At 40.0% G+C, this 20,570-nt stretch overlaps 1 protein-coding gene across 3 annotated transcripts; it reads right to left on the bottom strand.

Annotated features, from left to right (window-relative positions):
* Positions 1-1,071: 1,071 nt before the first annotated feature.
* LOC106597655 (multiple epidermal growth factor-like domains protein 9) lies at positions 1,072-10,100 on the bottom strand. 3 transcript variants are annotated; one of them, XM_014188890.2, is made up of 9 exons: positions 9,997-10,100; positions 4,716-4,946; positions 4,104-4,242; positions 3,934-4,022; positions 3,572-3,635; positions 3,160-3,248; positions 2,763-2,875; positions 2,497-2,653; positions 1,072-1,899 (listed from the first exon to the last, which is right to left on the bottom strand). In XM_014188890.2, the coding sequence occupies exons 2-9, from the start codon at positions 4,915-4,917 to the stop codon at positions 1,742-1,744; spliced, it is 1,011 nt and encodes a 336-aa protein (XP_014044365.1). In that variant the 5' UTR covers positions 4,918-4,946; positions 9,997-10,100; the 3' UTR covers positions 1,072-1,741. The 3 variants fall into 3 exon arrangements, with proteins under 3 accessions (XP_014044365.1, XP_014044335.1, XP_014044303.1); XM_014188860.2 differs by lacking the exon at positions 9,997-10,100 and adding an exon at positions 8,810-9,005; XM_014188828.2 differs by lacking the exon at positions 9,997-10,100 and adding an exon at positions 8,583-8,796.
* Positions 10,101-20,570: the final 10,470 nt, after the last annotated feature.

A 20,570-nucleotide genomic window follows, 5' to 3' on the forward strand; every position in this document is an offset into this window, starting at 1 on the left:
TTATTGATATATTTTATACTAGTTATAAAATAATAATGTAAAGTATTTCTATGAGATAGGTGATTTATTTGTTTATTTAAAAACAATTCAAAGTAAAACAGGGGCCCATTCTACTCAGGAGCACTTCTACTTAACAAATCCACAGAGTTTACACCCAGAGGACCCAGTCTGGTTTTATGAAGGGCAGACATGTAATAATATCCTACTAGTATTGGACTTGATAGACTACAGTGAGCACATTATTAGAAGATAGCTTTATTTTATTTGTAGACTTTTACAAGGCTTTTGATACATTTGAACACAATTTTTTGGTTTTGGTAAATATTTTCAAAGTGTAATTAAGACACTTTATAATAATAGTAACAGCTCTGTTCAATTATCCCATGGAACCTCAGAGAATAAATATTAGACGCATAATTAAACAAGGATGCCCAATTTCTCCTTTCTTATTTTTATTGGTCACACAAGTAATGGCACTTCATAGCAATAAGGATAGCTTCAGGGCTATTCAGATACAAGATAAAGAGATCAAATTTCACAATTGGCTGATGACACCATTTTTTTTAAAGATCATTGAAGTCAGGAAAGCTATTGAGTGTCTTAATGCCATCTCACATGGTTTATCTCTGAATATTAGGAAATGTGAATTATTTGAGTTTAAAAGATGTGACTTAAACTTAGTATGTAATATCCCTGTACAATATGTTATCACATATCTTGGTATTAGTTAGCAAAGATCAGAAAGAAAGGGCCAATATACATTTCTCTCCTGGTTATTAACTTATTTTTGTGGTTTTTGTCGCACTGCTTTGCTTTATCTTGGTCAGGTCACAGTTGTAAATGAGAACTTGTTCTCAACTGGCCTACCTGGTTAAATAAAGGTGAAATAAAATAATAATAATAAAAAAACGTTAATGCCCCATATGATGGGTGATGCTGATACATCTGATTCATAACCTCCGAGTTTGAACAGATACATTTGGTTAATAAACTTGCATTTTGGAAATAACTTCGGTCTGTATCCTGTTTTATCTGCTAGTGATTATATCGTAACAGAATTTCACTTGAGAGTAGTGCATGGCTATGCTTTATTCCAGTCAGAGTCAGTGTTTTTCTTTAAAACATACAAATATCATTTTCTTTTAAATAGCATAGGTCAAAAACTTTTCTATTGATGAACATAGATGTGATGCCTTTCAAACAGAAAATATAACACATAGTACCCCAGATCAGCAAAATTATTCATATGTATAACCAGCAAATAGATTATTTCTGTGACAGAGGGGAACATTTACTTAAAACAATCTTCAAAGCATAAGTTAAACACCCATCGATGTACCATGACTGAATGCATTTACAAACATCAATAACACCCAGTGTGTGCCTCTAAACCATTTACCTAATCCATCTAAAGGAATGCAAAGGAACATTTTATTGATGACATTTTTTCTTATTTTGAACAAATGTAACTGGGTCCACCATCACTAAAGCACAGAATACAGATGAAAAACACTTCTCCTTGTTAAAAATACATCTAGAAGATATAAATCGCAGTGAAGCTGGTGAGTTATCAAAAGTACTCAAATGGACATTCGGTAAACCATGGCTAGGATTTGGTGTCTGCTTTCTCTTATGGTCCATTAGTCCACAACTGAGGCACATAGACTTCACTTGATTCTGCTCTAAAAGCCAGACATTTCACCCCAATAAGAGGAAGTATCAGATGAGGCTGGGGACATGTTCACCAACCAGCATATACTGGCTCGGCATCATATGGGATCCCGTAGTATTCACCTTGCGGCCTCTCTTTGGTTAACAGAAATTGTCGCGCGAGGGAAAGCTCTCCATCTGTGTCTCGCATTCGACGCAACACCAGTAGGATGACAAAGAGTAGGGCCACTGGACCAGAGAAAAGAGAGAAACAACATATAAATACTGTATGCAAAAATACTAAAAGGTCACTTACTCGACTACTTCAGCATGATTTATATATTTCACCTAGTTTCTTCCTACAGGATGTGGCCCCGGAGACACCTGAAACACCACCTCTTTAAGGAATACCTAGGATAGGATAAAGTAATCCTTCTAACCCCCCCCTTAAAATATTTAGATGCACTATTGTAAAGTGGTTGTTCCACTGGATATCATAAGGTGAATCCACCAATTTGTAAGTCGCTCTGGATAAGAGCGTCTGCTAAATGACTTAAATGTAATGTAAATGATGTAATGAGATCAAATGACCTATAAGCATAATTAAATAATATTTGGATATTTGTAGTGCCGAGAAAGTGCATAAAAGTAGTGTAACTGGAAGAAATAAACAAGGTTCATGTCAATGAACAACTTTTCTTGACTAAAGGGTCACTAAAACCCCAAGTAAATATGGGAATTTCATTATGACAGCTTGACAAGGGTTTTCAACATCTAACTGGTAGCCTAAAGTTCAAACCACTTTCCTCCCACTACACCAAAATGTTAACGTGTCTTCAGACATACCCCCTCCTCCAATGACAAGTAGAGCAATGGTGATAGGGGCCAGCTCGCAGTCCTCCCCTGCCTTGCGGAAGAAGGTCTCCATGCAGTAACCTGGAGCAGTGCTGCCCTCAGGACAGAAGGCAACGCCAGGGCACAGGATGGGGTTCACGTCTGGACTCTGTGGGACAGGAGAAGTGAGCCCTGGTCATTAAAGTTGGTTATGAAATCCCTTGGGGATAGTTTCAGTATTAGAGGTGTTTACAGGGAATAAGAGCTGTGGTACTGACTGGGCAGTAGTGGTTTTCGGGGCAGAGGTTACAGGTCTCCTGGCCCCAGTGGATCTGGAAAAAGCCGCTGCTGCAGATTTGACACATACTCTGACGGGGAGCCTTGTGCAGGCCTGTCCAAAACCAATCATCCATTTAAAACTGTCTGAGTCTGCTATTACGGTGTACTACCTTCACAAATTAGAACACGCATGCCTTCATTTAGTGTGTTTATAGATGTAATCCATTTAGTGCCAGATAACCCTTCTGTAAATAGAGCTACTTCAGTCAAAGACTATACAGTCATAGTTGAATATTTACTTTATATTAGATTGAATGGAACATTCTCAGCCACAATTTTGATATTTTAACACACTGAATAGCACAGTTGATATTTTTGGCTGGCACTGGCAGTTACCTGGACGACAAGGTGTGCACTCCTTGGCAGCAGCCTGCAGGGACTCTGTACCAGCAGGACAGATCTGACACAGAGCACAACTGGAGGAGCTGTGGGAGGGACAGCCACAAGGTTGCAATGAATAGGGAATAACTTATTTATATATACTGTTTTATACTGCTAGCTATCACCACCCTGTGTCTGATCACTGAACTGTTACAATAATAATATATTCAATGCCCACTAATAAACCTATGAGTCTGTCAGTCTGAGTGTCTGTAGGTGTTTTGGGAAGTAAGATCGGTAGCATGAGAGATCTACAGACAAGCAACAGTTTGTGTGGATTATCAAAAGTTCATGCAGATCCCGCTGCAGTGCATACCACATTCGTTTAGGAACCACAGATCTACGGTGACCATGAAGGGCAACTTACTTGCAGAATGTTCCTCGTTGACATGGACTGCACAATGTGGCATTTTGTTGAGACGTATAGAAACCTGAAAATAACACATTCCATTATTTTTTTCAACACAGGAAATGAAATATTTCTAAAGTCTTGGATTGTTTAAATGTGCAACAAATAACTGAAGCCCAGCTCTTATACAGTAGAGCTGATTGTTTTCATCAGTTGTTACACATTTTTATTCACTCCTTTAACTTTCTCTCTGCCTATGTACATGGCTGTACAAAATGTTTTAATTCACAACACTATAATATAATCACTGTAATAGTAACAAGTAAGTAATTATTGCAATGCTTATTCAACCAAAACAGAACAAATATTGATATAAATACCTGGAGAACAACTTTGGCAGGAGTTGGAGCCTGTGTTGTTGCTGTAGGAGCCTGCGGGGCAGGACTGACACACAGGGCTGCCGGTGAAACTGCAAGAGAAGAGGATCAATGCAACAGTGGTCTACAGAATATTTGTAAATCGGCTATGCCCTCAGTCGACAGAGACTTACTTGGTGTAAAAACCCTGGCTGCAGGGCAGACATCGCTGTTGTCCAGCCAGACTCTGAAAGAACCCTTTGGAACATGGGAGGCAAGCCCCAGTGAACAGACACAACCCTGGCTCACGGCAGCAGGAACACAGGAGGGTGTCTGGGGGATTGATCAGATGTCTATTATTGAACAGGCTGTGCTGTTTACAAGATTTACCATCTTAATTTTACAGTTTAGCCAAGTTATCTTTCACGTACTCTGTAGAGGCCACAGGCCAGACAAATGGCAGTAGTCAAATAATACAGCAAAGCTGTCCACTTAGCATACCATAAGACCAAACATCCTTGGAGTTACAAATAGATGGGTAAAAACTACATTACAGTGCTGCATCAATTGGCTGTGGTGTGTTTCTATCTAATTTATAGGTTGTGGTGATAAATAGAACTGAGTCTACACAAGAAAATTATTGACATTTTGTAGCTAACAAAAAGAGCACTTTTCGAAGCAGTGAGCTAACATTTTGTTCTCTACTACAGCACAACACAATAGAAAGCTTTTGAGGAGGTTTATTTCCTTCTCAGTCTCCCTCTCTCTGCCAGGCCTGGGTAAGCAGGCCTATAGTTCAGACTCACCGTTGTCGGAGTAGGACCCTGGGACACAGGCCTCACAGAGGCCAGAGCAGTCTGGGGACGTGGTGCTGAGGATCATATGGGGGGTTGCTGTCACTTTCTCATTGAATGTAGGGGTCTCACTGACTGTAGGCGTCTCACTGAATGTGGTTGTTTCTGTCACATTCTCAATGAATGTGGTGTTCATCACAGAAAGAGCGAGCATCGGCGCCGTCGTCTGGCTCACCACCACACCTGTTATAACAAGACAGACTTTCAGAGATATAGTTCTAGAAACAGGAGAAAATTAAACATTCCCAGCCTCTCTCTAAGTAGCAATGTGGTAGATAGGCAAATGCTACAGTGGAATTTTTATTTATTTCACCTTTATTTAACCAGGTAGGCCAGTTGAGAACAAGTTCTCATTTACAACTGCGACCTGGCCAAGATAAAGCAAAGCAGTGCGACAGAAAAACAACAGAGTTACACATGGGATAAACAAAAGTACAGTCAATAACACAATAGAACAATCTATATACAGTTTATGCAAATGGAGTAAGGAGGTAAGGCAATAAATAGGTCAAGAGTAGTGAAGTAATTACAATTCAGCAAATACTGGTGTGCAAAAGAGAAAAAAGTAAATAAAAACAATATGGGGATGAGGTAGGTAGTTGGATGGGCTATTTATAGATGGGCTGTGAACAGCTGCAGCAATCGGTAAGCTGCTCAGATAGCTGATGCTTAAAGTTAGTGAGGGAGATATAAGTCTCCAACTTCAGCGATTTTTGCAATTCGTTCCAGTTATGGGCAGCAGAGAACTGGAAGGAAAGGCGGCCAAAGGAGGTGTTGGCTTTGGGGAAAACCAGTGAGATATACCTTCTGGAGGCCGTGCTATGGGTGGGTGTTGTTATGGTGACCAGTGAGCTGACATAAGGCGGAGCTTTACCTAGCAAAGACTTATAGATGACCTAGAGCCAGTTGGTCTGGCAACGAATATGTAGCGAGGGCCAGCCGACGAGAGCATTCAGGTTGCAGTGGTGGGTGGTATATGGGGCTTTGGTGACAAAACGGATAGCACTGTGATAGGCTGCATCCAGTTTGCTGGGTTATCGTGTTGGAGGCTATTTTGTAAATGACATCAGCAAAGTCGAGGATCGGTAGGATAGTCAGTTTTATGAGGGTATGTTTGGCAGTGTGAGTGAAGGAGGCTTTGTTGCGAAATAGGAAGCCGATTCTAGATTTGATTTTGGATTGGAGATGCTTAATGTGAGTCTGGAAGGAGAGTTTACAGTCTAACCAGACAACAAGGTATTTGTCCACATATTCTAAGTCAGAACCATCCAGAGTAGTGATGCTAGTTGGGCAGGCGATCAGTTGAAGAGCATGCATTTAGTTTTACTAGCGTTTAAGAGCAGTTGGAGGCCACGGAAGGAGTGTTGTATGGCATTGAAGCTCATTTGGAGGTTTGTTAACTCAGTGTCCAAAGAAGGGCCAGATGTATAATTGTGTCGTCTGCGTAGAGGTGGATCAAGGAATCACCCGCAGCAAGAGCGACATCATTGATATATACAGAGAAAAGAGTCGGCCCGAGAATTGAACCCTGTGGTACCCCCATAGAGACTGCCAGAGGTCCGGACAACAGGCCCTCCGATTTGACACACAGAACTCTGAGAAGTAGTTGGGGAACTAGGCGAGGCAGTCATTTGAGAATCCAAGGCTGTTGAGTCTGCAGATAAGAATACGGTGATTGACAGAGTCGAAAGCCTTGGCCAGGTCGATGAAGACGGCTGTACAGTACTGTCTTTTATCGATGGCGGTTATGATATCGTTTAGTACCTTGAGCGTGGCTGAGGTGCACCCGTGACCAGCTCGGAAACCAGATTGCACAGCGGAGAAGATACGGTGGGATTCGAAATGGTCAGTGATTTGTTTGTTAACTTGGCTTTCGAAAGACTTTAGATAGGCAGGGCAGGATGGATATAGGTCTGTAACAGTTTGGGTCTAGTGTGTCACCCGCTTTGAAGAGGGGGATGACCGCGGCAGCTTTCCAATCTTTGGGAATCTCAGACGATACGAGAGGTTGAACAGACTTGTAATAGGGGTTGCAACAATGGCGGCAGATTATTTTAGAAAGAGAGGGTCCAGATTGTCTAGCCCAGCTTATTTGTAGGGTCCAGGTTTTGCAGCTCTTTCAGAACATCTGCTATCTGGATTTGGGTGAAGGAGAAGCTGGGGAGGCTTGGGCAAGTAGCTGCGGGGGTGCAGAGCTGTTGGCCAGGGTTGGGGTAGCCAGGAGGAAAGCATGGCCTGCCGTAGAGAAATGCTTATTGAAATTCTCGATTATCGTGGATTTATCGGTGGTGACAGTGTTTCCTAGCCTCAGTGCAGTGGGCAGCTGGGTGGAGGTGCTCTTATTCTCCATGGACTTTACAGTGTCCCAGAACCTTTTGGAGTTAGAGCTACAGGATGCAAATCTCTGTTTGAAAAAGCTAGTCTATGCGTTCCTAACTGACTGTGTGTATAGGTTCCTGACTTCCCTGAAATAGAGCACATGACATGGGAAGCTAGATATTCAGAAACCATATAGGCTAATGGGTCAACACACTGATTAGTATGGTTCAGAAGACCAAAAGTTTGTCGGAGATTGGTATTTGATGGCTTAACCCATTGCAGACGTCATGTGACACCTAACCTTCCCCTCATTACAATCAGATTATCTTTCAGTAGACTTCCACAGATTCAACCCTTGGTGTTTGAGGAAAATCCATCAGTAATAGGCCTTTGTGGCACATTCTCCAAAGAGGAGTATGAATTAAAAGCCTTGTTCCTGATCAAAGAATGTCAAAAAGTTCCAGCATAAAATATTTTAGATGTCTTCTTGCTCATTCCTCTGATGTCGCCATTCTGAATCACACCCACCTGATCTATTTCACAATGAGGTAGCCAACGTTTAACAAAAAGTATTTCAAAGCAAGTCTTCTTTAGGATATGTAGCCATTTGTGGAGTGTGTAATGTGCCATTATTAAACACAAGATATCATGGTGTCTGACCTACAGTGAGTTGGGGAAACAGAAGAGAGCAGCAGCACACAGAGACCTTATTGTGGCAGTAATCACATTAGCAGTGAGCTGAGCTGCTTTACTGAGAGAAAGACACCCTCTTCAAGAAATGCAATTATTCAAAAACAGGTGATGAGATTTCACCTGGTTTATACTCCAAAATGCTCAGAGTTGGCCAGGGTCCTCTGTTTATACTGTACAGTATATTATATTGAGTTTAGATTCCCAGAGCATGGGGAACTGCTTTGGTAATGTGTGTTAATTGTACACTAGAATGATCTGCAGGGCTTGATGAATAGGTCCTAAAGGCCAACAAATGTCACCTCACAATAACAGTTGAATGTTGATTAACATGAACTTTTATAGCTGCACTTATGCAACATTGTTGCAAAGCAGTGTGTAATGTTAATGTTGCATTCAGTCGTTTAAGAACGTTTTGAATCAGATAATAAACCAAGGTATACCACGGTTTGTAAAACTTTTTAAATCAAATCAGAATTGTGAATGATAAATTGAATGGCATGCCTAAGAAAAAGTCTAGCCAAAGTTCACAAACAGAAAAAGATCTACACAGTTGCACTAGTGGGTGAGTACCTCAAACAATCCTATGTAGAATTGTCTTCAGTCATAGGTTGCTAAAAAGCAGTCAGTGCTGTATGCCATGGGTGTATTCATTACGCCAATTCTGTTGCAAAACGTTTCTTAAACAGAAGCAAACGGGGAGGGACCTACCTGAATCTGTCCAATAGAAACTCACGTTTCGTAACTGTTTGTACTAATGATTACGCCCCAGTTGACTAGCCAAGACAACAAACAAACCACCAACCTTACCTAGCAGACAAGCGGCAGCTATCGCAGTCAAAACTCCCCAACATTCCATACTCCAGATATTATCGTCAAAGTCACAAAAAAGTGTTATAGAATTTCATCCCTGACAGTTGTCTTTCTTTTAGTGAAGTCCACCGTGAGTTGCTTGTTTCTGGGAGTTTGTCGGGCTCATCAATGTCATATGACAAAATACAGATCATGTGATTTTACTTAGAAGTTTTTGCAGATACCTGTATATATTGACGAGATGCCCATGTCTCCGCCCTAACAATGGGAGTCGTCCCAAAGACGAGAAGGCAGGCGACAAATTTAGGTCCAAAATAAATCCATTGAAACGCTTTGGGTTTATTTTCAACAGATTTAGCTAAATTTGGGGAGAGTGAGATCTCTCGCTTTGCCTCTTCCTCTCTGGTTTCGATAACGTCAAAGCGCAGCCACAGAATAAAATCATGCAGACAATCTGGTGTTAAATTAATGAATTAAATCATTAAATTATTATATATAATTTATTTTCTATCGGCCAAAGTTTATTATAGTGAAACTGTACTTCCTGAATTCGACTTGTCCCCACCCCATTCTCTTTTCAATGTGTGTATCAATTTCTCATGGGTCACATGAAAGTGATGTAGTCTATGCTCTAAAACCAGACATACCACACATTTAAATTCACAAAACCATTTAAAATAAACAGTTCTATGACAATGTTGTACACCACCAACAATATACTTCCATAATGTACAGCAGGGTTGGGTAGAATACTTTCTAAATGTAATCCGTTACTAGTTACCTGTCCAAAATTGTGATCAGTAACATAACTTTTGGATTACCCAAACTCAGTAACGTCATCTTATTACATTCAGTTACTTTTAGATTACTTTCCCCTTAAGGGGCGTTAGAAGAAGACAAACATGTATGTTACCAATTTAAAGACATCTGTTGCAGGATAAATCAATGTTAAAGTTTACATAGCTGGCCATAATATGGATGTTCAATTTTACTTTATGGGTTGGTTACTTCTTCTAACCCCATCGCTTTCTACTACATATAATAATAAAATTAAATTATATCTTTACATTAATATATATAATTTCTAAGTCCAAAGGATGTAGCAACTACAGATTGCCCCTTTAAGTCTATCAAAAGTGTGTGAGTTTGAGCATGTCTCCATTCGAGTTTAATTCCATAGACTGGGATCCGCATTATGCAGCTGTTGCAAGAGCGTATTTTTCACTGGCTGTCCACTGGTTTCAAAAATGATCGATAGGCAGCTTAAACTTCTTGAATTCCACCACATTCCCATTTGTGCAAATGTAAGATATAAAGGAAAATACCATTAAATAATAAATAAACAAACAAAGAACATGTAACCAAACCTTTAAAGCAAGTCTCCTGCAAAAAGTTCCAAAAATTGGAATACCGTATAAGAGGAATACAGATCAGATGTAGATTTGATGATACTGCCGATGATTCAGTTTCTTCCTGCAGGTAGGGCACGTCTGTGATTTGGCAAGTGAGTCAAGTATGCACGTGTTGCAGAACAGGTGAACACCCTGGGAGAAGACAAACGTTCTTCCAGCATCAACTATCTGAGGGGTGAGGCAGAAGCTTGTTTACAAGGTGTACACAATTACTGCTTACTTACCTCTCCATACGTGTCCATACAGATGGAACTGATGGTTGCTGAGGTTGATATGTGAACAACAGCATCCATCTATTTTAACCACACCTCTGTGGAGTGGAGTTGAATTCACAATTGCATGTTATAGTCAGTGGAGTAAAGCACTTACAGTAAGTAAAACATACTAAAATACTACTTAAGTAGTTTTTTTGGATATCTGTACTTTACTTTACTATTTATATTTTTGACAACTTTTACTTCACTATATTCCAAAATAAAATAATGTACTTTTTACTCCATACATTTTCCCTGACACCCAAAAGTACCCGTTACATTTTGAATGCTTAGCAGGACAGGAAAATGGCCCAATTCACTCTCTTCTCAAGTGAACATCTCTGGAAATCCCTACTGCCTCTGATCTGGTGGATTCATTAAACACAAATATTTCATTTGGAAATGATGTCTGAGTGTTGTAGCGCGCAACAGCGTCTCTTCAACCTCAGGAGGCTGAAGAAATTTGGCTTGCCACCTAAAACTCTGACAAACTTTTACAGATGCACAATTGAGAGCATCCTGTCGGTCTGTATCACCACCTGGTATGGCAACTGCACCGCCCTCAACCGCAAGGCTCTCCAGAGGGTAGTGCGGTCTGCACAACACATCACCGAGGGCAAACTACCTGCCCTCCAGGACACCGACAGCATCCGATGTCACAGGAAGGCCAAAACGATCATCAAGGACAACAACCTTCCGAGCCACTGCCTGTTCTCCCCGCTACCATGCAGAAGGCGAGGTCAGTACAGGTGCATCAAAGCGGGGACCGAGAGACTGAAAAACAGCTTCTATCTCAAGGCCATCAGACTGTTAAACAGCAATCACTAACTCAGAGAGGCTGCTGCCTACATCCAGACTCAAATCATTGGCCACTTTAATAAAAGGATCACTAGTCACTTTAAATAATGCCACTTTAATAATGTTTACATATCTTACATTACTCATCTCATATGCATATACTGTATCTTATACCATCTATTGCATCTTGCCTATGCGCTCGTCAATCGCTCATCCATATATTTATATGTACATATTCTTATTACATCCCTTTAGATTTGTGTGTATTAGGTAGTTGTTGTGGAATTGTTAGATTACTTGTTAGATATTTTTATTTTTTAAATTTTATTTCACCTTTATTTAACCAGGTAGGCCAGTTGAGAACAAGTTCTAATTTACAACTGCGACCTGACCAAGATAAAGCAAAGCAGTGCGACAAAAACAACACAGAGTTACATATAAACAAACATACAGTCAATAACACAATAGAAATATCTATGTACAGTGTGTGCAAATGTAGAAGAGTATGGAGGTAAGGCAATAAATAGGCCATAGAGGCGAAATAATTACAATTTAGTATTAACACTGGAGTGACAGATGTGCAGATAATGATGTGCAAGTAGAGATACAGAGGTGCAAAATAGCAAGAGAATAAGTAACAATATGGGGATGAGGTAGTTGGGTGTGCTATTTGCAGATTGGCTGTGTACATGTACAGTGTTCGGTAAGCTGCTCTGACAGCTGATGCTTAAAGTTAGAGAGGGAGATATAAGACTCCAGCTTCAGTGATTTTTGCAATTCGTTCCAGTCATTGGCAGCAGAGAACTGGAAGGAAAGGTGGCCAAAGGAGGTGTTTGGTCGCAGTGGTGGGTAGTACAGATGAAGTCGGAAGTTTACATGCAGCTTAACCAAATACATTTAAACTCAGTTTTTCACAATTCCTGACATTTAATCCCAGTAAAAATGCCCTGTCTTAGGTCAGTTAGGATCACCAATTTATTTTAAGAATGTGAAATGTCAGAATAATAGTAGATAGAGATAATTATTTATTTCAGCTTTTATTTCTTTCATCATATTCCCAGTGGGTCTTAAGTTTGCATACGCTCAATTAGTATTTGGTAGCATTGCCTTTAAATAGTTTAACTTCGGTCAAACGTTTAGGGTAGCCTTCCACAAGCTTCCCACGATAAGTTGGGTGAATTTTGGCCCATTCCTCCAGACAGAGCTGGTGTAACTCAGTCAGGTTTGTAGGCCTCCTTGCTCGCACACGCTTTTTCAGTTCTGCCCACAAATTGTCTATAAGATTGAGGTCAGGGCTTTGTGATGGCCACTCCAATACCTTGACTTTGTTGTCCTTAAGCCATTTTGCCCCAACTTTGGAAGTATGCTTGGGGTCATTGTCCATTTGGAAGACCCATTTGCGACCAAGCTTTAACTTCCTGACTGATGTCTTGAGATGTTGCTTCAATATATCCACACAATTTTCCTGCCTCATGTTGCCATCTATTCAGTAAAGCACCCCTACAACATGATGCTGCCACCCCCGTGCTTCACAGTTGGGATGGTGTTCTTTGTCTTGCAAAGCCTCCTTCACTCATGCTGCCAAACATACCCTCGTAAAACTGATTATCTTACCGATCATTGACTTCGGTGATGTCATTTACAAAATAGCCTCCAACACTCTACTCAGCAAACTGGATGTAGTCTATTACAGAGCCATCCATTTTGTCACCAAAGCCCCATATACAGTTGAAGTCGGAAGTTTACATACACTTAGGTTGGAGTCATTAAAACTTGTTTTTTAACCACTCCACAAATGTCTTGTTACCAAACTATTGTTTTGGGAAGTTGATAGAAGAATTTGAATGTTTAAAGGTAATGACTAAAGTATTCCAACCATAACTGTATAACTGTGTGAAATGTGTTAGAATCATAAGAAGATAATCTGAGGATGTGTGTAGCTCTGTTAGAATTCTAGAACTAGGGCATTATATTATTTTGTAAATATGCAAGCAGGGTGCAGCTGTAAAACAGATAACAGAAAACCATTAGAGGTTTTCAAACCAAGGGGCCCCAACAGGGGAGGAGAAGTGAAAGACTTGAAGAATGTGACAAGATTGATAGTTCTTTCTCTATTCTGTGGTCAGTGGGAAAATACTGTCTGTTTGAGCAGGGAGTAGCTGTTACGTGAATTAAGTTATCAATGTTCTTAAACCGAACTTCAATTAAACTACTCAGTCTGCCCCCCCAGAGTGTGTAAGATTCTGGTTGAATGAAGCAGACGGAGAATCAGCCTACAAGGGTCAAAACGTTTATTTATGAGAGCTCTGAAAATCCTTACAATGTACAAAGCCTTTTATATTAACACACACACACACACACACACACACACACACACACACACACACACACACACACACACACACACACACACACACACACCAGTAGAGAACTCCACCCAGCTTTAGGCGGCTGAATTTTTCCACAGTACCCAGACCACCTGTCTCCTTATCTTTTGCCAGCCTAGCTGTTCCCAGGCTGTTGTTTCTCTCCCTAACTTAAGGAGGCCTCTTCTCCTGTTCCTTTCCCAAGGTCGTCTTATCAACTCTGCCCTGCTCATTTTTTTAAGTGGTTACAGTGTCTTTCTCACACACAGTATTGGAATATAGTTTTTAACCCATTATTATAGCCTTATTTCGAATACATTTCAACCGGATATAAGGTTTCTGAGTGAAATCATTTAGTCAAACCTTTAATCATATAATTTCCATTACAGTAGCCTAAAGATAAGAACTTGTGTGTGTATAAAAGACTGGCTCTGCTTTTGGGGGGCAGAGTGCTCTCTGAATAAAGTGCTAATCCTTTGTATGCTGGGACTTTGTCTGTTTATTAAAACTTAGAGATTTACAACCTCTAAGATACAGATGGATTATAAAATAGTTCAGTTAGAACATTGAGATAGAAATTCTCGTGACAACTTGGTCCTTCGAGCCGGATCTCAATACCTGTTTCTGTCGTCCCAGGGAACACCGAAACCGTGCACGGGCAGATCAAGGATCCGTAAGACAAAGACCTGACCTCTGAAATTGAGGGTCCATTTCAGGCCGGTGGCGAACTGGTACACGACAGGAACGGTGACGAGATCCAACCAACATTGAATCTCAGCTGCAAGGATAAGGTCAGTAGTCTTTATTCACTAGTTTGATTTGTATCGGGTATACCACCTATATAATCTAATGTAGAGAAAGTTTAATTACAAAAGTATCTATGTTCGTGTTACACGGCACTGGGTAACAGATCATTGAAATAAGGGGACGGGTCCGAAATGACTCGTAGTAGTTGAGGCCATTACTAAAAATAAACTACCTTGTGTTGAGATTGTCTGAGCAGGGACTATTAAAAGTATGCAGGGAGAGGTATAAACACCTAAAACCTATAAGACAAAGGCGTACTTTTAAAAGGACGATTGTAGGTAAGACTTCCTAGGAGGTAAACCCTATGACGTATGGGAAAGTGTGGGATTGTTAAATAGGAATAATGGGTAGTAAAACCTCAAAGGATGTCCCGGAATTAACCGGGGATGAGAGATATATGGAATCTAAAGATAAAAGAGGAATGTATATTATGGTCTGAAGTGGAGGAAGAAGTATGGTTTTGTTGGGCGTCTAGATATAGACAAGTTAGAGTCTATGATTAAACAGATGCATAAAACCTGTGGAGATAATATAGGAAAGCAGCTGGCAAAACGGGAGAGATACAGCCAGGGTGTGGCTATCAGAAGCCTGCAAGAGAGGGGGTAGAGAAGGAAAGAAGGAAGGGACCTAAGAGAGAAGGGAAAAAAATGGACAGGATCAGACGATAGAAAGTGTTTTAATTGTGACAAAACAGGACATCTGGCCCGAGAGTGTAGAGCTCCTCTAAAGGATGAGAGAGAAAGAGAGAGAGACAGAGACAATGAGAGCGAGAGCAGAGAGATATGAAGATGAGACAGCACCAACTTTTTAAAGGTTATATATTTGTTAAACAACAGGTTTGTTTTTACAAAATTTATGCAACAGGTTGAAATGATTAGATTGCTGGAAAGGGGTTATGGGTTTGTTTATTGTTTACTGTTTATTGTAGGTGTTGATTTCACTTAATTAAACATTTTACATTTACATTTAAGACATTTAGCAGACCCTCTTATCCAGAGCGACTTACAAATTGGTGCATTCACCTTATAATATCCAGTGGAACAACCACTTTACAATAGTGCATCTAAATCTTTTAAGGGGGGGGTTAGAAGGATTACTTTATCCTATCCCAGGTATTCCTTAAAGAGGTGGGGTTTCAGGTGTCTCCGGAAGGTGGTGATTGACTCCGCTGTCCTGGCGTCGTGAGGGAGCTTGTTCCACCATTGGGGTGCCAGAGCAGCGAACAGTTTTGACTGGGCTGAGCGGGAACTGTGCTTCCTCAGAGGTAGGGAGGCGAGCAGGCCAGAGGTGGATGAACGCAGTGCCCTTGTTTGGGTGTAGGGCCTGATCAGAGCCTGAAGATACGGAGGTGCCGTTCCCCTCACAGCTCCGTAGGCAAGCACCATGGTCTTATATTATCTGATGTGTTTGAGTAGGATTCTTTCTTCCGAGACGGATGGAAGTCACCTAAAATATGTATGTTTAAGGAGAACACGTTTACACTTTTATTAAATGCCTGGGATTAAATATCACTGATTCCTTACGCTGAGAAATGTACTACATTTGTGACAGAAAAAAAATGTTACATTTAGTAGGGTAACAGGAACAATCTAAGGAGAAAAAGCTATCACATATTTGTTGGACATTGGTCTAGTAATGATACCAGGATAATTGTATCTAAGGGTAGGGCATGTTCAATTAAGCATACATATACATTGATGTAGATTAAAACTAATGATTAATGATTTGAGGGAGTACAGTGAAATTATCATTATTATCAGTTTTTGTTTGTAGTTAACTTTTGGGTTTCTGTATCGGTGTAGTATAATGAATCCTGACGAAGTGTTTGTGTTTTTTCTGGGAAAATGGGGGTTTCATTGTCTCTCTTTGGAATGTTCCTATAATCTTGGGGAGAGTGAGTGAGATTGAGGCCGTAAACTACCAAATTGAAAAGGCCTGGCAAGTTTTTGTTTGTTTTTACCTTAGGGTTTGCAAATACCCACACACAAAACATAGTGTATAACTATTTGTTGGTGTTTTTAAAATACTATGTTTGATTTGTGCGTACTATTTATTTTGGGTTTGGTGAGTTTTCATTTTGTCTTAGTGCCAAGGTATCTTAAAGGGGCACGCACACACATGGAATTTTAGAAGTTTTTATTTTCTGAGTTTTAACTAAACACGTGAATTCTTTTGATAAAGGAATGTTCTGGGAACCTGGGATACAACATGTAGGAAATGTTTGACTGTTTTACTTTAATTTGTCTAATATAGTAAGAAACACTTCTTTGAAGGGTTTGTATGACCTATGACCTATGACCTCAATCATGACTTTCCATTGTGGTTTGATCAGCCTCATTGGAAAGCCATTTGGATAATGAATTTAAGGTCATTTGTAATACTAATTTCAAGGTAATTTGTGTAATTGATAATTATTATGGAGTTTATAGTTCTTAGACATATTTGTAATTTGGACCAATGTGAAGAAAGAAAGGGCATTGTCTTTCACTAAGGGTAGGCTTCCTTAAGTCTATTTTCCCATGACCATAAGGGTACAATACTTTTTCTTTGTGGAGTTTTTCAGAGTAGTGATTTTAATTTGATTATGTTATTTGACATTTGTTTTATCTTTTGGCCAGTAGTAGTGTTTTTTTATACATTACTCTCATGGAGAGTCATGTGTTAACCTCTCTGGGATATGTGGGACACGTCCCACCCGCGGGACACACTATTCAACAGCCAGTGAAATAGCAGGGCGGCAAATTCAAAACAACAAAAATCTCATAATTCAAATTTCTCAAACATACAACTATTATATCCCATTTTAAAGATACACTTCTCGTTAATCCAATCACATTGTCCGATTTCTAAAAGGCTTTACGGCGAAAGCATAACATTAGATTATGTTAGGACAGTGCCGAGACAAGAAAAACCACACAGCCATTTTCCAAGCAAGGAGAGGCGTAACAAAAACCAGAAATACAGCTAAAATGAATCACTAACCTTTGACGATCTTCATCAGATGACACTCCCGGGGCTCAATATTACACAATACATGTATGTTTTGTTCGTCGATAAAGTTCATTTTTATATCCAAAAACCCCATTTTACATTGGCGCGTGATGTTCAGAAAATGTTTTGCCTCCCAAAACTTCCGGTGAATGAGCACATCAATTTACAAAAATACTCATCATAAACGTTGATAAAATTTACAACAGTTATTGAAAGAATTATAGATACACTTCTCCTTAATGCAACCGCTGTGTCAGATTTCAAAATAGCTTTACGGCGAAAGCACATTGTTCAATATTCTGAGTACAGAGCTCAGCCATCAAAGCAAGCTATACAGTTACCCGCCAAATTCTGGAGTCAACAAAACTCAGAAATAGTATTATAAATCTTCACTTACCTTTGCTGATCTTCGTCGCAATGCATTCCCAGGACTCCCATTTCCACAAGAAATTTTCATTTTGTTCGAAAAACTCCATATTTATGTCCAAATACCTCCGTTTTGTTCGGGCGTTCAGATCACTATTCCAAAGGAATAATGCGTGAGCGCAAAACCTGAGATGAAAAGTAAAAAAGTTCCATTACCGTTCGTAGAAACATGTCAAACGATGTTTACAATCAATCCTTAGGGTCTTTTTATCATAAATATTCGATAATATTCCAACCGGACAATAGCGTATTCATAACAGAGAAAAAATTAGGAACGGCGCGCCTGCGTGACTGCGCAGAAAACAACTCATTGGCCTCAGGCAGTCCACTTGTTGAGTCAGCTCTTATTCTCTCCCCAGTCACAGTAGAAGCATGAAACAAGGTTCTAAAGACTGTTGACATCTAGTGGAAGTGGAAGTGGAAGTCCCAGTCCCGTATGGCTCAGTTGGTAGAGCATGGTGTTTGCAACGCCAGGGTTGTGGGTTCGATTCCCACGGGGGACCAGTACGGGGGGAAAAAAAATCAAATGTATGAAATGTATGCATGTATGCATTCACTACTGTAAGTCGCTCTGGATAAGAGTGTCTGCTAAATGACAATTTTTTTTTTAAATTAAGTGCAAAATGACCCCACAGACACTGTAATTTGGATAGGCAATCACTTGAAAAACCACAAACCACTTCCTGGTTGGATTTTTTCTCAGGTTTTTGCTGCCATATGAGTTCTGTTATACTCACAGACATCATTCAAACAGTTTTAGAAACTTCAGAGTGTTTTCTATCCAAATCTACTAATAATATGCATATCCTACCTTCTGGGCCCGAGTAGCAGGCAGTTTAATTTGGGCACGTTATTCATCTGAATTTCCGAATACTGCCCCCTGTCACCAAGAAGTTAAAAATGGGGGAGGATACGGTCCTTTGAGGTTTGGATTTATATTTTTGGGGCGAAGGTGGGTTTATAAAAGATTGTTATAAGGTTATTTTGAAACTCCCACTATTTTGGCTTAAGTAATGTTTAGTAACCTAGCTAAGTTTTATTCTCCCTTAGGTAGTTAGCTGTTGTTGTATGTAGATTCTATTTTTGTTAGAAATTTAACACAACAAGGCTGTAAAATTGATATTATAGTATTATTATATTTTTTGTTGAATAAAGTTAAAAAGTTAGCAAGAATAAGTTTTAATTATGGTAGACTTATGTTAAGTATTTAGGACATATAATAAGCCTGAAGGAGTAAGAATAAATGGGGAAAAGATTTTGGTCCGTTCAGCTTCTGGACATCAGGTAGTTGAAAGACTGTCTGCTCCATTGGTTCTAAAACATGAGAAATCGGGAGGGCAGGCATGTATTCCAATCCTTATCGCCAGGTTATGTCCAGTTAATCTGTTGGGAAGAGATACAATGACTCTGTTGAATGTGGCCGTCACCTCCACAGAAAGAGGAATGAAAGCCTATGTGGTAGGAGATAATATGGCTGTGAGCGGGGAAGGGGAACAATGTTATTTGTATAGTCAGGATTTATTCCGAGGGGGCCACATAGATGTCCCTAAGACACTGGTGGATTTGGCAGACGAAGTGGTGCCTGGACAAACCAGGATGAATGCGGACCACTTACATTGTACCTTGTGGTACAACCAAAACCCTGGGCCTGACCCTGACTATGAGGAGGCCTTATTTAAAACAACAGAGAGGTCTATAGGACTGAAGTGGTTCCACTATGATACTACTCATGCGGCTGTAGAGGTAGAGTTGGGACCACAAAATCAGGCCAGGTATAGAGAAAAGTGGGGTCCACACGTGTCGTTAGTGAAAAAGCCCTCTGAGGAATGGTTGTCCTTAAGGAAGTGGGTTTATCAGGGAAAACGAATTACTGATTGGCAACAGATACCGAATGGGGATCAACATAGTCAATCCATAGACAGGTACAGACGAAAACTTAATTGGAGAGCAAAAACTCAAGGCATGCATGCAGGCATGCCAGCTATGATAGTTAGACAAGCTAGCTACTCTAACTTTAAATGGCTTCTTGGTAGCTAGTTATGAGGTTGGGAGATTGGGAACCTATCTGGACTAGCTAAAGCCAACGTCATAAAATTGCAAAGTGGCTAGTAGTATTAGAGATTTTATGTTCTTTATTTATTTAAACAGGAGAAATCTGAGGGGGCACGCGCTCCTATGCCTCCTATGGGCATGACGCCTGTGGCACTGTCTGCTGTGCCTTCACTTGTATTGGTGAAGCATCTGGTATCAAGGATCTCTATTGAATCCTGCTCAGCATGGATACATATGGGTACAATCATTAAATATAAAGGGGGTAAACATACATGAGAAAATAAAGGGAGAGGAAAAAGCCCACACTGGTTGAATCAACATTGTTTCCATGTCATTTCAATGAGATTACATGGAATCAACGTGGAATAGACGTTGAATTGTCGTCTTTGCCCAGTGGGAGGTGTTTGTTGTCTGAGTGATGAGAAAGGGGAACAGACTTACCAGACTCATGTTGTCACCAAAGTATTGTTGTCACTGCAAACTAAATAAATGACACACACACACAATATAATAAACATCCTATACTTATTGCAGTAAGAATTGCAGCTAATGGAAATTGAATTTACAAGACACAACACTAAGTAGATAAAACTATACTTCATCGACTTAGCTAGTAAGAACAGCTGATAGCTGGGTCATTCCACGAAAAGAGTGCCTTTTGTGTCCATTTGATGTTTTAACCTGTTTAGGATAGGGGGCAGTATTTTCACGGCCGGATAAAAAACGTACCCGATTTAATCTGGTTATTACTCCTGCCCAGAAACTAGAATATGCATATAATTGTTTGATTTGGATAGAAAACACCCTAAAGTTTCTAAAACTGTTTGAATGGTGTCTGTGAGTATAACAGAACTCATATGGCAGGCCAAAACCTGAGAA

The sequence above is a fragment of the Salmo salar genome, chromosome ssa01 (assembly GCF_905237065.1).
Source record: "Salmo salar chromosome ssa01, Ssal_v3.1, whole genome shotgun sequence".
Classification (NCBI taxonomy): Eukaryota; Metazoa; Chordata; class Actinopteri; order Salmoniformes; family Salmonidae; genus Salmo; species Salmo salar.